Genomic DNA, 24767 nt, shown 5'->3' with positions numbered 1-24767 from the left:
ACGCTGTACGACCTCGATCACGCCCACACATCCGTGACTGGTCTTGCCCTGTGACCACTACCTCTCGACACTCGATCTGCTCCTACCTACGAACGACGAACCGCTTAGGAACCCTTAAACCGTGGAGGACGAAAACAACTCAGCGCCTGAAAAGGATCTTTCAGTCGGAGAAAGGAGACTACACCTGGACAGGGAGAATCTCTCGTTGATGTAAACAGACCGTCTTAGGTATATAAGAGGACGTATTTACTCGCCTGGTTGGCAGTCACCGCGAGAATGCTCCGCTCACGGCCTGCCGCTCGATTCTCGAGCGAGGCCCCCTCCGAGTCCTCGACCTCGACCTCTCCCGAACGTGCTGCGGACGATGATACGGACTTCTTCATGGCCCAAGCCAACGACTCTCAGTCCTCGGTGGGGGTGGCAACCTTCCGCGATCTCAACGTGAGCAATGGTCAGAACGAGGTCGTCCCTCCTATCGGACGTCTCCCGCCAGAGATCCTGATCTCGATCTTCTCGAAACTCAGCTCGCCGGCTGATTTGTTGAATTGCATGTTGGTATGCCAGAAATGGGCGGCAAATTGCGTGGGGATTCTATGGCATCGACCCTCGTGCAATCGGTTCGAGAATCTGCGGAGTGTGGTGACGTCGGTAGGGAAGCCGGACGGGCTTTTCCCATATGCAGAGCTTATTAAACGGCTGAATCTCTCGGCATTGGCCGATAAAGTCAGCGATGGAACGGTGTTACCGTTTACCCAGTGCAAACGGATCGAGCGATTGACGTTGACCAACTGCTCGAAACTGACAGACAAGGGCGTGTCAGACCTGGTGGAGGGCAATCGACATCTTCAGGCTCTGGACGTATCGGAACTTCGATCACTGACAGACCATACCTTGTTCACACTGGCCAAGAACTGTCCGCGGTTGCAAGGGCTGAACATCACTAACTGTGTCAAAGTGACTGATGAGTCATTGATCGTCGTGTCGGAGAATTGTCGGCAGCTGAAGAGGGTGAGTATTTTCTCTTGCTTCCTATTTTTTTTGCTACAATGGATTTACTAATGTTCCGTCAGTTGAAACTGAACGGTGTGGTTCAAGTCACGGACAAGTCCATTCTCTCCTTTGCAGAGAACTGCCCGGCCATTCTCGAAATCGATCTACATGACTGCAAGCAGGTTACAAGCTCTTCGGTCACATCGCTCCTCGCGACGCTCCGGAACCTTCGAGAATTACGTCTTGCACACTGCGTGGAAATCGATGACTCTGCTTTCTTAAAACTTCCGGAGGGTTTGATCTTTGATAGCCTGCGCATTTTGGACCTGACGGCCTGCGAACACGTCAAGGACGATGCTGTCGAGCGGATCATCAATTCAGCTCCACGCCTGAGGAACCTTGTTCTCGCCAAATGCAAATTCATCACCGACCGTGCCGTGTTGGCCATTTGCAAACTGGGAAAGAACCTGCATTATGTGCATCTGGGGCATTGCTCCAACATCACCGATTCTGCGGTGTCTCAACTCATCAAGTCCTGCAATCGCATTCGATACATCGATCTGGCGTGCTGCAATCTCTTAACCGACGCCAGCGTTATGCAGCTTGCAACGTTGCCGAAACTGAGGAGGATCGGGTTGGTTAAATGCCAGTCAATAACGGATCGTAGCATCCTGGCTTTGGCGCGGTCAAGAGCGTCCCCTGACCCACTGGGCGTAAGCTGTCTGGAGCGGGTGCACCTCAGCTACTGTGTGAATTTGACTATGGAGGTAAGTTTTCACTTTCGTGCAGAAGAGACCCCGCCATAGAATTCGACTGCTAACATTCATCTCTTTTAGGGAATTCATGCCCTCCTGAATCACTGTCCCCGGCTTACTCATCTCAGCCTGACTGGAGTACAAGCCTTCTTGCGAGAAGACCTCACCGCGTTCTGCCGAGAGGCTCCGCCGGAGTTCACGCAGCAACAGCGGGAAGTCTTCTGCGTGTTCAGCGGCGAGGGTGTCGTACGGCTGCGTGAGTTTCTCAATCGGAACATGGTCCCTTTCCACGAGGAGACCGAGGCGACAATGTATGATGATGACGAAGAGCTCGATGAAGACGAGGGCCAGGTAACTGGCCTGATGAATGCTACGGCCATCCATGACGAAGAGGATGACGAAATGGGGGATGGTGGCGTTGATGTAGGACATCCTCATGGTTGATACCCCATTGTTTAAGTTGATTTGATTCAGCGTTGTGTTTTCTTCCGTGGTCTGTGCACGTCTTTGTATAATTCCCATGATACCGGCCTGTTCTTAGGGAAAGGGTATTTATTTTATATTATGGGCCAGCTCAAGCGGGCTGCAACGCTCACCTGTCGACTCCTCCTTCAATGACGTTAGGAGAGCATACGCAAGTCTACCATTAACGACGCTATTTCTACGCCGTTCTTTACAGCTGCCTGTCGGCGCTGGGAAGTGTTATCGCGATGGTCTTGCAAACGTCCGCTCTTCCGTCGACGCCCCATGTCGAGTTTATGGTGAAGCCATAGACCATTAGTTATGGTGGGGCTGGGGAGGGCTTTCCTGGGGATGCGGAGGTGGCAAGGTCGAGCTGCGATTGAACTGTACAGATATATGTCTTATCTGCATTCTTCCGGCATTTTTCGATTGTATTCCTTTTCTATGCTGTTTTTTGTATTGATCATGACTGGAGAATATGACATGATACCTCTTCCGCGATCCGACTGTGCATAGCTATCTACATACAAAGCGCATTGACCAGATGGTATTGGTATATTTGGGGCCTGTATTGGTTCCGTGTATGACAGACAAAGATCCATTTGCAGCTGATTTCGCCAATTAGAAATGCGACAGATCTGTTGCATTTAAACTAGTAGTTATCTGAGCTTTTCGTTTTCTTTTATTCGAGCTGGGAACTCTTCAGGAAGGCGATTAGCTTCCTGCTATTCAAATATAGGCCCAAATGGCAGCTAGCTCTCCTCCCACGTGGATCGAACTGTTTTCGTCGTAGCAAAGCTAGCACTCACTGCCCCACTGTGCATGCAGCTCGGCGAATGCAGAATACTGCCCTCGCCTTCCGCCTTTGCTTGCAAGCGATATATCCCATCAACCCCTCGTTTGCAATTGATGTACTCTGTAGCAGGCACCATTGCCTGCCTGCATCTCTCTCGTACATTTTTAATGACGACCATCCGAACAGCTTGCGTGTGAGAGGACAATCTCAATGGCTCCCACGAAGGCACGGCGGTGCAGCCCCTTCGCCTTCAACCGGTGGCCGGTGACCGTTATCACGACCCTCGTCTACGTCGCCTTGCTCGCCCCGCTAATCGTCATCGAACACGTCCTCCCTGCCGCACCAGAGACCGCGCCCGACGGCCTCGATATCGATGAAGCGTGGCGTGACCTGCAGCATCTCACTGGCGGCTTCCATCCGTACAATTCTCGCCGGAACGATGAGGTGCGGAGTTGGCTGCTGAGACGGATAGATGAGATCGTATTGGAGAGTAGTCGAGAAGGAGTGATGGACGAGAGCCAGCCAGAGGTTTTTGTCTTCGACGATGTGCAGTCGAATCTGACGTTCTCGCAATCGGATCTGGGCGTCTACTTTGAAGGCACGAATATCATCGTCTACATTCGAGGTTCGGAGGATGATAAGACCAACTGGTGGGAGCGACCAGATGGCCGGCCCTCTGGCAAGGGAGGCGTGCTCGTCAGTGCGCACTACGATAGTGTCTCTACAGGTTACGGTGCTACCGACGATGGAGTCGGGGTGGTCACTTGTCTGCAGCTGATCAGGTATTTCACCTCTCCTGGGCACGCACCGCGGAAGGGACTGGTCGTCCTGCTCAACAATGGCGAGGAGGACTTCCTCAATGGAGCGCGTGTGTATAGTCAGCATCCCATATCGAAGTTCCCTCATACCTTTCTGAACCTGGAGGGCGCCGGTGCCGGCGGACGAGCGACGTTGTTCCGCAGTTCTGACCTCGAGGTGACTCGATTCTACGAGAGATCCGAGCATCCGTTTGGCTCGGTGCTATCCGACGCTGGATTTCAGGCAGGCCTGATCCGCAGCCAGACAGACTATATTGTTTTCGAGGGCAATCTCGGTCTACGGGGGTTGGATGTCGCATTCATGGAACCTCGAGCCCGGTACCACACCGACCAGGACGACACAAGACACACGAACAGAGACTCTCTGTGGCATATGTTGTCCGCTGCAGTGGCCACGACGGAGGGGCTGGTCTCTGATTCCAGCGATGACTTCGAGGGCGAACCTCAAGGGCCAGGTAAAGTGCCCAGTGGGAAAGGTACACGGGCCGTCTGGTTCGACCTGTTTGGTAGTACCTTTGCTGTCTTCGAGCTTCATACTCTCTTTGCCCTTTCAGTGACTCTGCTGATCGTGGCCCCGCTCACGTTGCTCATCACCAGCATTGTCCTGTCCAATGTGGACCGCATGTATCTGTTTAGCATATCGGTTTGGATCGACGAGGGCGACGAGAAGGTCTCACTGCGTGGCGTGAGGGGGTTCTTTCGATTCCCTTTTCTGTTCGGTTGCTCTGCTGCGGCCACCGTTGCGCTCGCTTTTCTGTTGACCAAGATCAACCCTCAGATTGTCCACAGCAGCGAGTATGCGGTGTGGACTATGATGATCTCGGCCTGGGTCTTCATCGCATGGTTTCTATCCCGCGTTGCGAATTTTGCCAGACCGTCGGCTCTGCATCGCATCTACACGCTGACCTGGATGTTTGTGCTGACGTGGGTTCTTCTTGTCGTCGCGACCGTATACGAGAACCGGGATGGGTTAGCTGCTGGTTACTTTATCCTCTTTTACACATTCGGGACATTCCTGGCGACATGGATCTCGTATCTTGAGCTGTTTGCGCTGCCACGGAAAAGCGAGTATGCCAGCCGGTTCCGGCGGGGGTCCAGACGAGCCAGCAGTTACGGCAGCCGTCTCTTGACGCCTTCTGCCGACGAGATCGGGGGTTCTGTCCCGAATGAGGAAGAAGAGCCATCGGAATCGACGTCTCTGTTGCGAGGCGGGCAGCGAACTACTTTTGCAAACTACACCCGGGTCGACGACCTGGATGACAATATCACTGAGGGTGGTTACCCCAGTCAGGAGCGTCGGGATCCCAACGTATACGGCTACGAGCAGCCGTGGAGTGCCAGATTGCCTAAGTGGACATGGTTGCTGCAGCTCCTACTGATCGCTCCGATCGTTATTATTCTCATCGGACAACTGGCATTGACTGCCACGGCTGCTCTCCATCAGACCAGTCAGGACGGCAGTCCGGTGTTGACGGTCTACCTGGTCATTGCCGGTTTCACAACGTTGCTGTTCACACCTCTTATACCGTTCATCCATCGATACACGTACCACATTCCGACATTCCTGTTTCTTGTCTTCATCGGGACGCTGATCTACAACCTGGTCGCCTTCCCGTTCTCGTCTAGCAACCGACTCAAGCTGTTCTTCCTGCAGGAGGTGGACCTCGACACGGGCGTCAATCGTGCTTCGCTGACGGGCGTTCCTCCTTATGTGAGCGACGCCATCAAATGGATCCCCAGTGCGGCGGACCAAAACGTGACCTGCGCATGGCAGGCAGACCGCGTCAAATGCTCCTGGGACGGTCTCGCGCCGCATGTTGTTGGAAGTGCGAGCGAAGAACCACCATTGCAAGACTGGGTGTCGTACAACGTGACTCGCACGGACGATGGCAGCAATAAGCACCGTCATCAGGCTCGATTCCAGATTACGGGCCTGAACACGCGCGCATGTGTTCTGTCGTTCGATTCGCCCATCTCGCGATTCCGTGTCGCCGGATCGGCGGTCGACGAGCAGCGGTTCCCGACTACCTTTCCTGCGGGGACCAGAGAGATCCGACTGTGGAGCCGCACGTGGGAGAATACATGGACTGTTGATGTCGAGTGGGAGCGTCGCGAGGGCAGCGAGGGCAGCGAGCTCAGCGGCAAGGCGACCTGCCTCTGGAGCGACAGCAACTCGCGCGGCGTGATCCCTGCCTTGGACGAGATCCGCCAGTACAGTCCAGACTGGGTGGCTGTGACGAAGCTGGCTAGTGGGTTGGTAGAAGGGAGTCGATCGTTCAGGATTAGCTAGCTAGCTGAGAGCTGAAGCTGGTACATGTTCGATATGACCCCATGTTTTCTTTCTTCATTTTTTCCCTTTTCCTTTCTTTTTTTTTTTTCTCTTCACTTTCCTGGTTCTGGTTCTGGTTCCGGTTCCGTTTTTCATTTATGTCCATCCAGTACACTCCAATACAATGAAACGACAAATATGGTGACGGGTCTTATATCTTATATGCATGACATACACCTATGTACCTACCTACCTACTATACTCATAACGCTGCAATTGATGTGTATGTACTACTATCCTTTTTCCTGTCCTGTCTGCACTGTACTGTATTGTATGATCCTGTCTGCTGAAATTCCAAATTTTTTTTTCAAACGCTGAGTTCAGTATGTACGTAAGTATATATATATATATGTATGTATACTTCGATCGAGAGGCTGTCAGTCAGGTCAGATCAAAAGCCATAACTCTCAATCATATTTTCACATTCATGTTCATATTCATATTTCCCCATTTTCCTTCCCCATATTTTTGTTTCTTTTGTTCTTTCATTTAAAAGAGAGATTCCTCTTCACAGCCAAAAAGGTCAATGACCATAGCTGTCGGATATCGGATTCTGTGTACAAATCATCCTAGTCAGTGACCTCTCATTCATGCCCTTCATTCTAAAACTCAGGAGTCCTGAGTCTTTCGAGTGGTTGATACGTACCAGTCTGACTCGCCTGCCCCGGTGGCGGCGGCATCACGCCCAGCGGCATCACCTCGAAGGTGTCGTTACTGTACACCCACGACCACACCTCCTGCGAGAGCTGCGCCGTGTTGGCCTCGATGCTGTCCCAGAGGATGTTGTAGGCCTGTTTGACGTTGTCGTACACGGAGGGGTCGTTGCAGAATTCCGGGACAGATCCTGCCTTCGAGATAGAGGACACAGAGGAGAGGCTATGATTTTGCGGCTGGCACCTCCCCAACTGCTGCTCCAACCCCTTCGCCATCATCGCCATGGGCCACGACCAGATCACCGTGCCGTGGTACGCGCCACTCGTCCAGTTCTGCGCATACACCGGATTCCCGCCATACGCCGGGTTGGAGATCAGCATCCCCGCGGACGACATCAGTCCCGCTGGAAAGGTCCGCCGGATGTTGTTCGCCGTCTGGTTGACGAATGCCGTCAACTGGTCCTGTCGTCCCGTCGTGTTGAGCAGGAAGTGGCGGAAGCAGTCGTCTGTGTTCATGACGGCGACTTGGCTGAGGTTGTTGTACCCGTCCAGCGAGAGCGCGTGGAAGTGGACGTCCCCGTCGATTGTGTCTGTCTGATTTGGCCCCGAGAAGCCGATTGTGTTGGCGTAGGAGGAGACCAGTTGCTGGGCTTGCTTTTGCGGAACCGTCACCTGGTTGATTCGTCAATATTAAGTTCACAAGTATGTCTTTATCTTGTGGTATTTTGTGTGTGCAACAAGCCTACCTCGAAGAACTGCAGCGTTTCGTCCTCCCACACCTGCGCATACTGATCCGCAAGAGTCCCCCATTCGGTGTGGTTTCTTCCATAGAACCCCTGACGAGACAAAGATGCGATCGAGCGCAACGCTGCCGGCATCAGGGCCGTGTTCACATCATAGGGGATTCGCCCGCCGCCGATGCCTGACATGATCAGTATCAGCATGCTCGAGTTTCCAATTCTGTAGATTCCATGGGATAGGGGTTTACCTACCGTATGTACTATCTCTCCACTGCCCAACAGGTTGCCCCGGCTTCAGGTGCACGAGATTCTCCTTCGTCTGGTTGTTCTTCCCGGCGAAAGGCCCGGCGAGCCGTAGGATCCGCTCGGCGTTGATGACCGCCAGCTGGCCGTAGGTCAGGCCTTTGTTTGCGGAGCTGAAGGATCCTGCGGAGATGCTGGGCGTTGTTAGCTGGATGCATGCTTGGAAACAATGCAGAAAGAAAGGAGAACGAGAATGCTGCATACTTCAGGAAAGAGGAGGTTCGGGAACGACCGACGGAATTCTCGACGAAGTACTTCTTCATCAGGATCGGGAGGTAGTAGTCGGAGTCGATCTACAATCGTTAGTGGATTTTTTTTTAAAAAAAGGAAAAGCAAAGAGAATGCAACATGCAGCTCACCATCTGATATGTGCAGGACGACTCGGTACTCGTAATGTTGTCTTGCTCGTTCAAAAACGTGGCATAGTCACTTCGACCGTCAGCTGGGTACTACCGATTGATTGTATCTATTGTATCTATCTTCATGGGTGCTTACCCAATGACTTCCTCATGGCAGACACTGCCATCCGTCCTGTTCAACCGTTCCAGCACCGCCCCAATGACAGCTTCCATGGCACTGTTCTCTCCCAAGCTGAGCACCGGCTCCAGCAGAAGAGCGGAAATCATCGAGTCGCGGCCAAAGTACGTCAGGAACCGCCATGCCCCGGCAAGCAGCTTGTTCGAGTACGACAGGAACGACAGAGCCGTCGTGTCGCCCGCATCCTGCTGAATCAACGCAGTCGAGTTGGCGTTCAGCACCTGCGCCGGCTGCAGCTGCGCCAGTTGCGGGTAGTTGAGATCCGCCGCGAAGATGTAGTCGCCCGCTTCGAACTTCAGCGTCCGGCCGTCGATCTCGACGGGACTGCCACTGCTGCTGCTGTTGGACACCGGCGTGAAGTTCAGATGCGTCGTCGTCACATTGTCCAGCCACAGCCGCTGCAGCGAGGCACCCCCTCCCGGCGTGGAGATGAACTGGATGGCATCCTGGATCTCAGGCTGCAGAATACTGGGTCCCTCGGTGAAATCGCGAATGGTCCGGATGCTCCCCAGGATAGGGATCGTCAGGACGGCAGACGAGTTGAAGCGGATGACGCCCGTGACGCCCACGCTGGGCGAAGACCCGTTCGTGGCAGCAGGCCTGTACGTCGCTGCCAGCGGACTGCCCACCGTCGAATTGACGACCTCGATGCCCAACGTGCCATTGATGCCGTTCTGCGGCGCAAAGAACGCGCACACGCCGCTGTTTCCGGCCGGCCACGCGACGATAAGCCGGGGGCCGATGAGGGTCAGATTGCTGTCCGGCAGCGGACTCGTCACGACAACCTGGGCCGCGACATTGCAGTCCGAGTAGAAGAAGTTGTCATACGGCGGGTCTGGAAGATGCAGCGTGGCGGGCTCAGAGGAGCATGCTGGAGCTGCGGCAGCACTCGCTGCTGCTGAGCCTGGGCAGAGGCTCAGTAATCCCAGGCCCAGGAGGAGATTATACCACCGGGTCATTGTCAAGTGCTGAAAGAAAGAATCTAACGAACGAATGTCATCCCACAGGATGAAGAAAGGGAATTGGCGAGAGGGAGAGGGAGAGAAAGAGAGAGAAATATTATATTAGACGGGGGCAACTACGGAGTGAATGAGCTCCCCACATTTTGTCGAAAAACAGAGTCCCCAAACAGGAAGGTGTATTCTTTTTATCCCTCGTGGAAGAAGAACGAATATCCTAGGCACACCCGGGAGCGATCATCATCTCCTCAAAGAGTTGTATGCATTACGTATAGCTTCGAGCATGGACCTCTACCTTGGACCTTAGGTATGTACAGAGTACTCCGTAGATAGCCAGGATCCAGACTCCAGAGCTTCTTCAATTGCATTTCCATAGGATGTATGACGTAATTAATTAATTATTAACCCAATCCCAATCAATTGGAGTAATTATAATTAAATAATGATATAATAATAACTAATCCCGTCCCCGAGCTAGAATCTGTCTACGGAGTACGGAGTAGTCGGCAGTTTCACGGCGAAATAATACCATGACTGATGACCTCGGGATCCGGGGAATCGGGGATCGGGATTTCATTCATGGACGGGTCACGGGTAAAGTACCCGAAGCCTTTCGTTGTGGAGAAGGGACCTGCTTGTTTTGTTTAGGTTAGGCAGTGTGGGGGACCCCGCGGAGAAATGAGCGGAGAATTTTACCTGTTAATACTTAAATGACGACTCCAGAGAACATTCTACAAGTGTGCTGGTTCGGATGAAAAACAACCTTTTTTTTTTCCACTGAGAGGGTTTGACCATTTAATGGTGAAAAGGTACTGTACTGTACTGTATGAACATGGCCACGATGCGGTTGATTCTAGGTCATCACATTCGATCTCATTCTCCAATAGAGGAGGTCTTGTCCTAACACCAGATCGTGGATTTTGGTACCCAGTCCATTTATTTAATACACGAAAAATCGTCTGGTTCTCTTCTAGATATTCATCTAGAATGAATTTCTCAAGACCTGTCAAGCGCAAGTACAGCCTGCAGTCTTATCGACTGTCGCAGGATGATAACGTCCGGTTAAGAGCCTCCTGAGATCGTCTTCAATCTCAACAGTCAAACTGAACAATGGAGAATTTCGTTTCTCGTAGTTGAGTAGCGGTGCCCTCGTCTTCTGCCCCATGTCGATCATGTTCGACTTCTAGCAGACGAAGCTGGACGTCTTCTGATGGCGGGTCGAACAGCCCAACGGCCGTTTTTGGCCGATTGGAGGAGATGCTTCATGAGCACATATCCTCAGCCGGCCGGCCTCTTGTCAGAGTCGCTGCATCGTCTTGCAGGACCTTTGAACGGAGAAGGTCTTCAAGATTGTATGAAATTATGAATCTCCAGTAGTCACCCCGGGTGATCCGCATTATTGGTCGGACTGAAACTCACGGCACGCCTCATGGTGGACTCTTTTCCTTCCACTCCGTGCTCCGCATCTGGGCGAGTTGTATGGGTATCTCTGCCCGGCATGCTCTGCCGCTCCTGATCCGAAGAACTCCAATTCGAATGTTCAAACATGGCAATTAAAACCTCATATGGATCCATCCTGGGATGCGGTCGAGGTCGGCTTGGCGAGGAGGAAGTGGCATGCGTCACATCGGACGTGACTCGGGAGGCATCCACGAAATCAGGAAGCCCGCTGGGACAATTGCCCTTGTTGACCGACTCCGACTTCCAGCTATGGGTGCGCACGAGATTGACCAGTTTCCCAAGCACTGCAAACTCCAGCTTCAGCTTGACGCTATATACCGTAGCTTTGAGCGTCGTTTCGATGATGTAGAAGTTCAAGTACTCGGTCACGAGAAGGCCGATGTCCATCAAGATGATCAGAAGATTGATAGTGACAAGTCGGTACATGAGCCTGCGGCTGCCCGGTTCCGGATCCGCCTTCAACAGGCCAACGGTCTCGTAGATGTAGATCCCGGAGATGATAAACTCCTGCAGACAGAATGCGGTCATCTGGATCCTCTCCATGATATTATAGCCGTTGATGATGTGGACATTGTCAGGGTCAAAGTTCGACCCGTAGGTCAAGACGGTCGTCGGGACGTGCAGCAGCACGGCGTCGACCACGATCATGTAGAGCACCCGCCGGAGGACCTTGGGGTTCTGCACGACGAGATGCAGGCGTGAGAAGAGGACCATCGACTGCCCGGTGACCATCGTATACCAGCCAATGGTCAGCAACGTGACAGAGAGCCAGGTGGCCGATGTTAGCTGGAGTACTTGAGGAAGAAGCCCAGCCCATATGGGATGACCCCGACAGCAGTGGAGACCAGCAAACACCAAAAATAGAGTCCCCGGAATTGCCTGAATGTCTCGAAGATGAGGACGATGAGTTCGAGGGCGTTGTACCAGCCGATTCCAATGAACACGGCCATTGCGATCTTGAGCCTCAAACTGTGTCCTGTGTAACCACCGGAGATACCATCACTAGGTGAGGCGGCCGCGCTAGAAGTCATCCTGGTGTGAAAACTATCGCCCACACGTAGATCCGGAATTATATCATCAATGAATAGCAGCTATGTGGTTCCCGCATATTCTTCATTGTCACTTATTGGCAAGAACCAGTGCGTTCAATGTTGAGGCACAATGTACGCAGGCACACGGTACAATTACATCATACCAGGCTGTTATTCAGGGGAGAAAATTAAAATCAGGGATGAATTCTTTCATTAGATGTAGCAACGGATAGCCAGTCACTCTGTGATGGCATGGCATTCAACTTCTTCAACTGATCCAATGCAAACCCTTTTAACTACCATGAGTATTTGAAAAATGTGACCTGACTATGCAAGGTATTTGCCATCTATCCTTTCCCAAAACGCCTTGGACAAATCTCGTCAATGAACCGCAGTTCCCGCCCTCCAACAAGAAAAAAAAAAGAAAAACACCTCCTTATTCGGTATCATGAGATGAATAAAGTCAGATAAACGCCCCCACCCGGTTTAAAATAAAAGCGTATATCAGAATCAGATCCATCATGACTTTCCCTCCCTCTCCTCCTCTGGCGGTATTGTCCCTCCTGTTGCCACGACAGCGCGATCTACCTCGCGACGACATTCGGGCATCGCGCTCCTCATCTCCCGGGCCAGCACGTCCCGGAACCCGGCAAAGGCCTCCTTCTTGCCCTTGAGATCCTGATTGCCACGCTGTACCAGTTCCACGAACTCGCGGGTGTAGATGTCTGGGTTGCGCGCAGCATCGACGTAATCGATGATCTCGGGCGGTAGCTGGATGCTGGCGAGTGGAGGGTCATCACGAGAAAAGGAGTCGCGGTCAGGCAGAGAGTAGCCGTGGTTCGGGTCGGGTCGAGTATGCGTAGAAAGTGTAGATAATGCGAGAGTGAGATTTTTTCTGGACAATGCAAGACAGGTTAGACAGAGAAAGCTCCACTTCGGAGAATGAATAGAGATATGGATGGCAGACATACATCTTCCTGACCAGCTCCGTCTGGGTCTCGGGACCAAGGTAGCCATGGACAGCCGACTGAATCTCGAAAAGGTGTTGAATGACCTCTTTCAGGTCGTCTGCACAGAATCAGAAAACGTCAGTAGATGCAAATGAGATTCTCCGCAAGGCTTGATCACTCACTATCGACTGTGCTTAACGTAATGGGCGCCATTCCGACTCTCACAGTCTATGAATGGCTGAATTGGGAGTCAGAAGATGGCAAATGAGACATATCTGGTTATATGCCGTTATCCATGGTCTGTTAGGTAGCTTGGACCGGTCACTGCGCGTGGAGTGACCTGTTGCTTAAAGGGATCGGCGCTAGCCTATCCGGGTTAGAACATATGCTTATCAGGATCGATATCATTGCGTCGTTCTCGGCACTCCAGTACTCCGTACTCCGTACAATGATAATATTAATAGGACTCGTCAGACAGACCTTTCTGAGGACAGAATCTGTTGCAAATTCAAAAAACTGATCCATCTCGTTTATTACGGACATTGTGATTTTTATATATATCACTGTCACTATTCCCAAAATGATATCATACGACAACGTATAAGATCACCAGAAACTGTGACGCGATCTGCTTCTACGCCTATGCGCGTAACTCGAGGATCGATTACCTGCTCCTTTGTCCTGAGTGGAACTGGGTTGATAGCAAGAAGTGCGTCATTGAGACTGTTGCGGAGTTCGTCGAATCTGTCCCAACCGATGTGAGGACCTTATCTAGAAAAAGCAGTGCTACCTGTGCAGGCCCCCTTCCATTTTAGAAGAGAAATCCAAAGGACCAGATCACCTGCCCTGTCACGTGTCTCGACAGGGCTGCTACCTCACCTACAGGCCTTTCCTTCCTCCCTTCGTCTTAGAAAATCTGATTTCAATTCTTCGGGTTTAAGACCCAATCCTCAGACTTTTCGTGCCATGCTGTTCTTATATTATATCCCCGGTGGTGATATGACACTACGAAGGCAAGTGGCTCTCTGAAGGGCCGGGTTTACAGGGGGCTGTGAAGGACTCACCTTTCTATGTACTGTCGGTCGCACTGTGTTTGTGTTTCTCATGGACACAGTGAAATCAGAGGTTTTCATTTCAGATTATCACGCGTCTGAATGCGCAGATTTACTGGGGTCATCGGAGGATAGCCGCCTGATCTGATCCAATATTGAAACACTGGAACTGTTGAAGAAGTCCAGGATCGCACTGCATGGGAAGTTAGTCGATTCAATCACGGAACAGCCGGGTAAACACGATTCTGGAGGCAAAATGCCGGTGCCTATTCATGAACAGTTATCGCCAGAATCTGACCTATAGATTAATTCGCATTACCCACGAGAGCGCAGGATGGCCAACATGGACGTCACCAGGTTTATCAAACACGCGCACGGCCGCCACTGGCCTACCCATTTGGACCAATTCTCCGCCATGCTCACATTCCTGAAATGAGTTAACTGACCGAAGATCACCGAATTTCGTCATCTCACCGAATCTTTCCCTTAGTAGAAGCCATAGATGGAAATCGGCAGACATAGCCACTTGGCAGCCCTCCTGAGTGGTATGATTTCCATGACTCACCGCAGTCGTGCTTCTAGTCGAAGATTGTTCTGTCCACTATTTCTAGCATTAGCCCTACTATATCAGAACCGAACTTACCGGGAAATCAGCTGATCTAGTCTGGATTATATACCCGACCGGTGTCCAACACAGGTATGCATATACATTAGGTATATGTATTCTACCTCGCCTAGCCTAGCGCCCATTGGCGTTCTTTCCGGTCGCTTGACTCCCTATTCTACAATCCCATCTTATACCGCAAGCTATTCCTCACTCCCTTCATGTCCTTTCGGAGTAAAGCCAGGCCTCCTCCATCGTTGTCTACGCTAGTCCAAGCTTCTTGCCTCAGCACAGCCTCGACCAATTCGAAGCTGACCAATCCCGTGGCTGAAGACCGGGGCTTTATGTGACTGGCGTTGACGCTACCGCAGGTGCAGGTGCTGGTGGCGCTCTCTTCGTCATGACCCGAGACACTCTTATTTCCGGTAGGTATCTGATCCTGTTGCAACCCGATAGTCCCGTCGCCTCGAATCTTCGCGCACCGGAAATCTGTTGGGAGACCCAACATCTCCTCATTACGGCCCAAGCTCTCTAGGAGCATTCGGAAGGCTGCGTGAGTCCGCATATGCGCCTCATTCAACGGCGGAAGCTCGTCAAATTGAAAACCACCGAATTCTCGACGAGCTGACTGGGCGTCTGGCAAAGACCGAATGTACTGGTGGAGTTGCATGAATACAACACTGTATATCCGTATCAAGCATACGTAGCAGTTTAAGATAAGCAAAGCCGTTGGGGTATCGACGTTCACATCCGAGGACGTCTCAATGGGCTCGTTCTCCTCCGCTATTTGTTCTGGGGCCTGTTGGAGTTGCAACATGTCCGGCGCTGACCTGAAACAGGCACGGGAAGAAATGGATTGGAGAACATCGGTCAACACTTGGGAGAGTTGCAGAAGATCTCCGATCTGATAGTTTCGGAGAGGAAAATGGCCACTGTTGTCGACCTGCTGCAACCGTAAGCCATCGATCATTTCCAGATGCCGATGGAGGTTCGCCGCAAGAACGGACAGCCTTTCGTTGCAGTGACTGGCATTGGCCTTGTGCAGCGATATTTTGCCATAGCGAGCGATCGACGACTTCATATTTCTGTCGAAATTGTTCGGTCCTCTAGGCGCCAGATTGACTTTCTCCGACACGTCCCAGGAACGTAACTCGGCTCCAAAGTCAGGAAACGGCATCTCAATGGCGTGCTCGACGAAACGCTCCTCAGTGTATGAGAGAGGACCGAGGAAATCGACCGTTGAGTTTGTGTTCTGTTCATGGACATTTGCCCATTGATCCCATCTGGAGTGTGACGCATTATCGATTGGGATCTGGTTATTGAGATCACCCCCCGTTATTGGCAGAGGCAAGCCATGCATATTATCATCTTCCTCTTCGCCAAAGCATTCCGAGCCAGCACATCGCCCATGTCGAGTCAGCGGAGGGTTGAGGTTGTTTTGCCTCCGATGTCTCTGAGCGGTGCGGTCAGTCTTAGCTGATGTTGATGTTGATGTCTTGCCTGCTGGACTCCTTCCAGTATGGGCTCTGAGACTGAAGGTGCATGGGACTTTGGCTCGGATGCATCTTTCACAAGCACCCCTGTTTGATAAGGTCTTGTTCCGGGGGCATTTTAGTTTATGAAAGTGGCAGCGATCACAAGCCAATCGAAAAGACGGATGATTTTCCAGAGACATGGAGAGATTCTGAACTGGACCGAACATGGATGTATCTTGCATGAAAAAGAATGCATCTCCAAGGCCATGGCATGGACACAGACATATATCAATCCCGCCTGGCACGTGGAATATAATTCCGCATAAAGCCGTGGCTCATCGTATCGATCCATTTATCTTCAGAAGACGGATGATAGAATTACCCGGCTGACCATTCACATATACCTACCAGATAGAATGATACAAAATCAAGCACACACTTGGTGTGATTGGTCAGCTTCCTCGCCAGCAGTGACCCAGGAAGACGAATCCAATGCGCCCCAGAGCGCAGCCGGAGAATCGTGCTCAGAAGAGGTCTCCATCCTGCTGTGTAACTCCGAATCAAGGGTCGGAAGATCACTACCGAAGGATAGGGATAGTGAAGGGGTAGGGATAGTGGGGGGGTTGCCAGTAAGATTCTCCCTCCCAGCGACTCCATGTCCCACACACAACTTCTCATCCCACAGATAACTTGACATTTCCTGGATAATATTTTTTTTTGTTTTGCACCGAAAATCGCCGATGCCCCGAATGCGAGTCCACGTCGTCGCGGCGGGATTTGATATTGAAAGCTATCATTGACATGGAGATCATTCAAAGATAAGGAAGGTTACGTATGTGTGCGACGATGATTCTTCGTTCGCAAGCTATGATAAGGATGCGAGCTGCAAAGTGATCCCGTCGTTCTTGCCTCTTCGACCCTGTACTGTACTGTACACCAGCTTCTGCTCATTTCTTCCCGATGAAGTTCAAGTATTCTACCCTGGTCGATCCAACCGAGTACGACCTCGAGGGCTTCTCCGATCCATGCCTGAGCATGCGACGACACAACTATCCTCACTTTGAGGAGATTGGCTCCCTCCCGGCTCAACAGGACTGGAAGAAGTATGTCGGGCCATTGAATGAAGAGCCCTATCGAGGCGGGCTGAGTCCTCGTGGCGGCTTCATGGCTATCACCATTCCGGAATGCATCCCCGAGAGGCTGGAGATTGTGTCTTATGCGAATGAGTTTGCGTTTCTCCACGATGGTAAAGCTCAACCTGTGAACACATCTATATATGTTATTGTGTGCTGATAGACCCCATCCTACAGATGTGACGGATATCTCTAGTAAAGAAGAGGTTTGCCAGCTTTCCTATTTACTTACCCTGATTGCTTTTCCTCAAGCAGCTGTTTACCTATTAACGACGATTGCAAAGATCGACTTCGAGAATGACCAGATGTTAGAAGCGTTCTTAGAGGGCGCGCAAACCGGCACCATCCAGCCCGGTGACTCTGGGAAAAGGTATATGCAGAAGAAAATGTTCCAAGAGATGATGGCGATCGACGCCCCACGCGCAGTCGTGACAGCCAAAGCCTGGGCACAATTCCTCCAGCGCGCGTCCGGCAGGCGGGCCTTTGAAGGATTCTCGACCTTGGAAGAGTACATTCCGTACCGGATTCTGGACGTTGGTGAAATGTGAGTCTTATTCATACCTTCACGAACAAACTAAGCTACGTATGTACATGATTAACAATAAGTCTTGCTTCACTTCAGGTTCTGGTTCGGGTTAATGACCTTTGGAATGGGCCTCACAATCCCCGACGAAGAAAGGGAAGAGTGCCACTCACTCTGTCGTAGCGCCTATATCATCTTCGGGCTGCATAACGACGTTCTCGTGGGAGAAAGAGTGCGAAGCCGCTCGACGCTACGGGCACGAGTCCATCCCCAACGCCATCGACGTGTTAATGCGGCAGCACCACATCGGCGTCGACGAGGCCCGGCAGCGCTGCAAGACGCTGATCCGCGAATACGAGGCCGACTACATCCGCACCCTGCGAGAGGTCGAGAAGAGGACGGACATCTCGCCTGATTTGAAGACGCTGGTCGAGGCCACGCAGTTCACGTCCGCGGGGAATGTCTACTGGAGTCTTTGGTGTCCTAGGTACAGGTACCATGCTGCAGCAGTTGGTGCGAGTGAATGCACTTGATGACTACTGTGCAGAGTACAACACAAACAAGATTGTCATATTACCACCGAAAATTAGGTACTAATGAAAGAATCAGCGGGGGCGTCTGGACCAGGTGACCCCTAATACTTCAATTAGGTACAGTACATTACATACCTAGGTACCTAGGTAGGCTCCATACGTCAGTCAACTCCCCCAGTTGGAAGCTGCTGGATTCTTTACAGTGACTACTCCAGACGTAAGAATTATTATTATTATTGTTATTGTTATTGTTATGCAGGCTCAATAAAATATCTCTTTCTGTTTCTCTTTCTCTTTCTTTCTGTCTATAAATAAAAATTATTATCCCAAGAATTAATCAATCAATCCTTCGTTTTCAAGCACTGGTGCACTGGTGCACCCACCGTGTCTGACTCTGTCTGCATCTTTGATGAGTAGGTAGGTAACAAAGCAAAGCTTAATGTAATATAATATAGTGGTGTTAGTTTTGAAAATGGCTTGTACATCATCATCATTCCACAACAACAACAACAGCAGCAACGGCAACGACAACGGCAAAGCCCGTCCAGCAGAGAATCGGAATTGGATGGATATATGCATCGAATTGCATCGCATTGCATGGCATTGAATGGAACCGATCATCGAATCGAATCGAATCGAATGCGCCGTAGAAAATACTACATATCCATGTATGTAGCAGCGAAAACAAACAATGACACAAACATGGTAAGTCAATACCATCTTGCCAGCTGATCTACACCTACACCTCCCGCGTCCGAATCGTCGACAGCTTCGGCACATCAATCTCCGTTTCTACCAGCTCCAGGCCAGACAGACTCGGATAGCGTCGGCTGAAATTGGCCTCCCAGTCGTCGGACGTCGGACTGATTGGCGCCCCTTGCGACGGCGACGCGGTATTATTCATATTCATGGGTGCCTCGTTCGTCCCGTCCGTTCGCAGGTTCTTCGGTTTCGGAGGCGCCGCGGGCCGTTGAACTGTACGCTGCTGCGACGGATTATTCCCCGCGTCGGAGGCCGCCGAGGAAGAAGAACCCTTGATTGATTCCTTCGGTGGTGGTTTCGGCCGCACAGGCAGCGGTGGAACGTACTCCTTTTCCGCTTGTGAATCCGACGGCCTTGCTGACAAGGGAGGGTTCATATCGGTATACCGGCCATAACCAGAGGCCGTCTTGGGGGGAGGCTGGTTGTTGTTGCTGTTCTGGAGAAGTGACTGCACTTTGCTTTGGATGGCAGGTGATTTCGTGCCATCACGAATCCGAGCGCCTGCCCCTACCCCTTGTCCAGCCACACGAAGTCGATACTCAGCAGCTGCGTTCGCCACGCGTTTCTCTTCCTGAGATAGTCGCCTTCTCTCCAGCTCGCGTCGCGTCTCCGGCGAAATGTCGGTGCGATCGTTCTCGCCAGAGCTGTCGTCACTGGTGTCCGTCAGTTCAGAGCCGCCAGCAATTGGAGTCAGAGGCTTATTCGCGTCATCCGGGGATGGTGTCCGGCTGTTGGTGTCTTGAGCATTCTGCTCGAAACGGCGGAACGCTTCCCCAAACCGGCCAGACAGAAAGGACAGGCTGGACCGTTTGACATGCTTGGAACCGCTGCTGTGCCGTTTTTCCCTCTTCCGATTCATCTCTTCCTCCTCTCGTGCGCGCAGGAAGTCGACGTCCGACGTGATGTTCGTACGGTCCAGGTCCCGATCACCATCGGTCCGCATGTGCCGGAGCGGCTCGCCATCCTCGTACTGGAGTCGAACGTCGGGCTCTTTCGTATGATCGACTTTCGAACCCGCGTAAACACTTGCAGGACGAGACCGGGAATTGGCAGACTTGGGTCGAGCCACTGCATCGTCCAGATCGCGGAGTGCAGGTCTTGTGACTTCCAGCGACGGTCGCGAAGAGGTTGGTAAGTTCGTAATCTTCTCGGATGATGATTTTGGCTTTGGTTCCACTTTGGGGATAGTCGTCGTCTGTGAAGGGACGCTGCTGCCTAGACCAGAGTGTGATCTCTCCAATTCAACAGACCACGGTTGACTCGAAGGTCGCCGTTCATGTCCAGATGGTGGAAATCGATAGATAGGGCGGTTTGCATAGGGATTAGTCTCCGGTCCCGGAGGGGGGTCCGTCATGGTACCAGTGGAAACCATCTTGGGCTTCTGTGGCACGGGCTGATACAGCGGTGTCTGATTTCTCGCCGACTCTCCGTGGAGATTGGGAGAACCGCTATGCCTCTTCTCGGCGGACGACGACTCAGACCGGTGATTCTCAGCGGGTGTCTCCTTGCTCGGTATCATTGCCGGAGAGGAAGGTTTTACAAAGGCGTCGTCAGCCAACGCGTTCGCGATCCTTTGCGAAAGGTCCTCGGCCTCGGCCTTCATTTCGGTGACTGTAGGCTCGAAATCGAATTTACCGCTCTTCTCATGCAGCAGCGAGAACTGGTCAAGCGTCGGAAACCGGGCTGACAGCTCGTCACCACCTTCGAGTTTGGGCTTTGCGCCATCAAGAGCTGCGAAAGGATCGTTGGAAGTTCCTCCTCCCCGGAATGGTGACGGGCTGGGCTTTGCAGAATTGTGCTGCGACGTTGGCTTCGACGGACGACCCCGTCGCATCGGAGCGATATCGGGGATGATCTGAGTCTCTTGCATCGGAGGTGAGAAGATCGCGCCCACCTTTGGCGGTTCTGTGGTGGCCGGAGGAAGTTCCTGGTAACGAGTTTCCGATTGAGTGCGTTGGGAGTAAATCTGAAACGCGTTAGTTTGTGCATCCGCAACATGCCACAGACCAGACGGTGTCACATACATCGTGGATTGGGCACTCCTTGCCCTGCATGCTGCAAGCTTCCTGTAAGACTTCATAAATCGTGGGTCGCTTCTGTGGATGTTCTCGCAACATGGACGCTGCCGATAGATATCAGTCAGTCAAGGAAAACAGCCGCAAAGATAAGGATTGTCCGCACCGATCAGCCTCTTTAACCGATCAGAAAACGGTGGGTAGGCAGGAAATTTGTAGCTCGCATTGAGGATCGCCATCTGGCCGACTTCTTCGAACGGGGTTGTGTAGTAGCATAGCTTGTAGAGCAACACCCCTAATGCCCAAATATCACTTTTCTCATCGATCGGCTGCTTTCGATAGACGTCGATCATCTCGGGACTTCGATACTGCAGAGTCGTATGCCTTTGGATGTCATCCTCGATGAGCCGGCCCTCAGCAGCCGACGTGGCTGGCGGCCGTGGGGGCGCCGCGGATCCAAAATCGCACAGTTTGTAGACGGGTGAACTCCCGGACAAAGAGATCAAGACATTTTCGACCTTGAGGTCTCGATGCAACAGTGGCGGCTTCAGATAGTGCATGCAAGCCACACCTTCGGCGACATCCGAGAAGATCTTCACGATCTCCGGCTCCGTCAACCGGTTCTGCAGCCGCGTGTTCATGAAGTCGATGAGACCACCTCCCGCGCAGTATTCCATGAGGAGGAAGACCTCATAGCCCCCTCCTTTAAGCTGGGACGCATGAGAGTCGATGTAGGTGACGATGTGCCGATGGCCCTTCAGCTTCTTCATTGTTTCCACCTCCGTCCGCATGTTGGCCAGCGCGGCCTTGTCGGGGACCGCCACCCGCTTCAGGACGGCTATATCTGAGCCATCGACAATCGTGGGGAGCCGGACGACATAGACATGGGCAAATCCGCCTTCGGAAAGGTACCTCTCTACGACGACGCGATGGTTGCCGACCTGTACCTTGGTGCCCGGCATGAACGTGCCAGCTGGCGGCGGAGCGGAGCCCATTGGCGCTGCGGGATTGTACGGGGCAGCATGGCGGGGAGGATAGGACGGCTGGGCATGTGCTTGAGCATGGTAGGAGGACATAGTGTTGTTGCTGAACGCCCTCACAGGGTACCGTGAGATAGCGGGCTCGGAGGTTATCGTGACAGCATAGAGGGGGGGATTCGCTTCAACGGCGAGAGGGAGTATCTCCAAGGAAAAGAAGGGAAAGAACAGCTGTCAACAATGGACGACAATGTAATTTACAGCCTGGCAGGGAGGAAGAGGGCCAGAAGAGAGACAGGGTCGCCGCAAAGGCGACAACAATGCGTGTGCAGCTTGTGATTACAGTCTCAAATGATCGAGGTCTGTGATGTCGAAGGCCGATGTTCCCTTTGGTCTGACTGGCGGCTGTCACACCGCCCAATCGTTGCGGCTGCTGCGCCTGCGCCTGCATTTGTGTTGTGACCCCAACAGCTGTCTTTCCAACAAATACGGGCCAAAATGGTTTACAGGACTGTACAGAGTACAGTCTTACTACTACTACATCAGAACTGGAAAGTACAATATTATCGGGCAGTCTTCCCAAAGTAAATGGGGGAAATGAGCGGAGGAGATCATGTGACCAGAGGTGTGTCACGACTCACCGCCTGTCTTTACCCGTGACAGCCATTTTAGGCAGGTACCCGAGGCTGAGGCTCTATTCCTGACCCCTTACTGTACGCCTTATGTTACGTTATATGAGCCTCACGGGCCCTGCTTTGCTCGACTCCCTGGTCCATGCCAGGGAGTTTGGCCCCCAGGACTATCTACTATATATAGTTTTTGTTATCTACTTTGCAGGCGGGCTTCCTAGTCATATCCTTTGCCATAATTCTCACATATCGCTGACTAATATTTGTCCCCTTTACTATCACCAACATGCAATCTGCTCCGAGAGTCAGAAGTTCTGATCTTGTACTCTGAGGACTCCTTCGGACGTAGAACCCATTGTGGGAAATGACTTGAAGTCGGCAAGAAAAGAGATGAGAGAGAAGTGATGCGAGTTGAGGTCCAAGAGAGAAACTATCTGAGATAGAGGGGAAAAAAAAAGTCTGAAGGAGAGCAGTGCTAAATAAGAAAAGGGCTGCGCGGCGAAAAGGGTGTGGGAGAGACAAGATGGCTGCCTGCAGAACTGAGAAGTGAAGACAGAGAGACGAAAGCGGCTGAGGAATAATGAATGTTGGGATTTAAGAAGATTTGCTACATAAGCAAGAAAACAACCTTTCACAGGCCGCGATGATGACACATCACTTTTTATAGAGATCTTGACATCAATAATAAATCATAGAAGCAAATCCAATATTCCGCAAATTAAAAATAGTCTCTCCTCCCTAATAGAAATTTCAATATCTATAAAAAAGCAACTGCTTTAAAAACAGAAAAAGTATCAGAAAAAAATAATAGAAAAAGTAATAGAAAAAAATAATAGAAACAGTAACAGAAAAAAGAAGAAAAGAAATAGAAACTAGCCACTTCATTTTACTAACTACCTACCTTTTTTTCCCCCCACTTGAGGCTTGGATCTACTATGCTCTGCTGTGAGATCATATTATATTTTAGGAAGAAAATGGCGGTTTTTTATCTAATTCGACCACTACACACTATCTAAACTATCTATCATTTGAGGCCGTGGTGGAGAGATAATGTAAAGGCTATATTTTGGAAAATCTAATACTGTTTCCTAAATCTGATAGTTTATTGGTATAGATCTGTTAAATAACCATTAGATGACCATTTTATAGGGTTGACATAGTTAAGACGGTCATAAAACATTCACAACTGTTGATCAACAGTCTTTTTTAAACCCCCGGGTATCCTGTATGGACCTGCTTAGGTATATCATACCTACCTACCTAGGTGGGTAGGTGAATACTAAACCCAGTGGCCAATCATGTCGAATGTAGGGCTGTATATATTCACTACAATTTCATGTCAAACAAAGATATCAATTGCAAATTGGCTTGCAACCCAGCTTACAAGTGAATAAAAACAAACATAACAAAGAATAGACGTTTACATGCATGTATAACTAAATGCCTGTAGTTATAGAAGATACATCCTACAGACAGCTTACCTGCCACATTGGTCAATTCTTTTATTAAGCTTGAGCAGGAATTTGCTAAGATCGTTTGAATATTTGACAATCCTCGTCGTGATGAACGTCCCCCAACAAGCCCTGACCATCTGGTCAAGGGTCAGCGACCTCCGTCTCGGGCAAGATGGAACCGGTCCAGCTCGCAGGAGGTACCTTTCATCCCTTTTGTTGTACCAAATCTATAAGTAATATCTCTTACCTAAAACATGAGAAGGAGGAGCAATAAGAGGGTAGGAGTAGTACTACTAAAAGGCAACTCCTTTCCTAAAGAGAAGGGTTTATGATGATTACCCTAAGGGCGCTATGGTAGACTGGATGAAGAAGGCTCTGGGCCTCGGCTGGATGTACTGAATCGGTGTCTATCATAGAGGGGCTCCCATATCTACCCTTGTAAAATAATCAAAAACAACTATCTGCCGATGTTTTAAGCAAAGCACGCCCCATTCATAAAATCTTCTTAGCTCCTATTAGCAAGAGATATAGAAATTGGCAAAGGATTACATCTATTGTTGGTAAGAAATTATATCTTAGGCCATCATAAGGGATATAGCGGGAACTATAGAAAGGAATATAGGTAGGGAGCCCTCCTGGAAAGTAGATAATAAACTACCTAATACAGGAAATATATATGGTGAAGAGAATACTGTAAGGAATCTGAGCAGGGAGCCCGCCTACGAAGTAGACGATAAAAAAAAACTTATATAGTAGGTATCTAGGCCTGGGGGCAATCAGTCCCAGGCATAGAACAGGTAGTTACTTTCTCTTCAAAGTTCCAATC

The 24767-nt window shown here is 51.1% G+C and overlaps 7 protein-coding genes across 7 annotated transcripts; 2 read left to right on the top strand and 5 right to left on the bottom strand.

Moving 5' to 3' along the window:
* Positions 1-276: 276 nt before the first annotated feature.
* On the top strand, positions 277-2189 carry VTN77DRAFT_5789 (uncharacterized protein; the record flags this gene model as incomplete). The annotated part of the gene is made up of 3 exons (XM_069421994.1): positions 277-1008; positions 1071-1757; positions 1827-2189. The coding sequence occupies 3 exons, from the start codon at positions 277-279 to the stop codon at positions 2187-2189; spliced, it is 1782 nt and encodes a 593-aa protein (XP_069276667.1).
* Positions 2190-3213: 1024 nt separating this feature from the next.
* VTN77DRAFT_5788 (uncharacterized protein) lies at positions 3214-6111 on the top strand (the record flags this gene model as incomplete). The annotated part of the gene is made up of 1 exon (XM_069421993.1): positions 3214-6111. The coding sequence occupies one exon, from the start codon at positions 3214-3216 to the stop codon at positions 6109-6111; it is 2898 nt and encodes a 965-aa protein (XP_069276666.1).
* A 524-nt stretch (positions 6112-6635) lies between these two features.
* VTN77DRAFT_5787 (uncharacterized protein) lies at positions 6636-9342 on the bottom strand (the record flags this gene model as incomplete). Its single annotated transcript, XM_069421992.1, has 7 exons — positions 6636-6703; positions 6797-7475; positions 7550-7725; positions 7796-7980; positions 8051-8139; positions 8206-8275; positions 8342-9342. The coding sequence occupies 7 exons, from the start codon at positions 9340-9342 to the stop codon at positions 6636-6638; spliced, it is 2268 nt and encodes a 755-aa protein (XP_069276665.1).
* A 1377-nt stretch (positions 9343-10719) lies between these two features.
* On the bottom strand, positions 10720-11535 carry VTN77DRAFT_5786 (uncharacterized protein; the record flags this gene model as incomplete). The annotated part of the gene is made up of 1 exon (XM_069421991.1): positions 10720-11535. One exon carries the CDS (start codon positions 11533-11535, stop codon positions 10720-10722), a length of 816 nt encoding a protein of 271 aa, XP_069276664.1.
* An 818-nt stretch (positions 11536-12353) lies between these two features.
* VTN77DRAFT_5785 (uncharacterized protein) lies at positions 12354-12997 on the bottom strand (the record flags this gene model as incomplete). The annotated part of the gene is made up of 3 exons (XM_069421990.1): positions 12354-12729; positions 12806-12902; positions 12967-12997. 3 exons carry the CDS (start codon positions 12995-12997, stop codon positions 12354-12356), a joined length of 504 nt encoding a protein of 167 aa, XP_069276663.1.
* A 1621-nt stretch (positions 12998-14618) lies between these two features.
* Positions 14619-16157, bottom strand: VTN77DRAFT_5784 (uncharacterized protein; the record flags this gene model as incomplete). The annotated part of the gene is made up of 1 exon (XM_069421989.1): positions 14619-16157. The coding sequence occupies one exon, from the start codon at positions 16155-16157 to the stop codon at positions 14619-14621; it is 1539 nt and encodes a 512-aa protein (XP_069276662.1).
* A 2686-nt stretch (positions 16158-18843) lies between these two features.
* VTN77DRAFT_5783 (uncharacterized protein) lies at positions 18844-21957 on the bottom strand (the record flags this gene model as incomplete). The annotated part of the gene is made up of 3 exons (XM_069421988.1): positions 18844-20832; positions 20891-20988; positions 21048-21957. 3 exons carry the CDS (start codon positions 21955-21957, stop codon positions 18844-18846), a joined length of 2997 nt encoding a protein of 998 aa, XP_069276661.1.
* Between the last annotated feature and the right edge of the window lie 2810 nt (positions 21958-24767).

The sequence above is a fragment of the Rasamsonia byssochlamydoides genome, assembly GCF_041956645.1.
Source record: "Rasamsonia byssochlamydoides strain NRRL 3658 unplaced genomic scaffold VTN77scaffold_42, whole genome shotgun sequence".
In the NCBI taxonomy this organism is placed as follows: domain Eukaryota; kingdom Fungi; phylum Ascomycota; class Eurotiomycetes; order Eurotiales; family Trichocomaceae; genus Rasamsonia; species Rasamsonia byssochlamydoides.
Note: the sequence above shows the minus strand (reverse complement) of the source record. Positions and strands in the feature narration are given on the sequence as shown.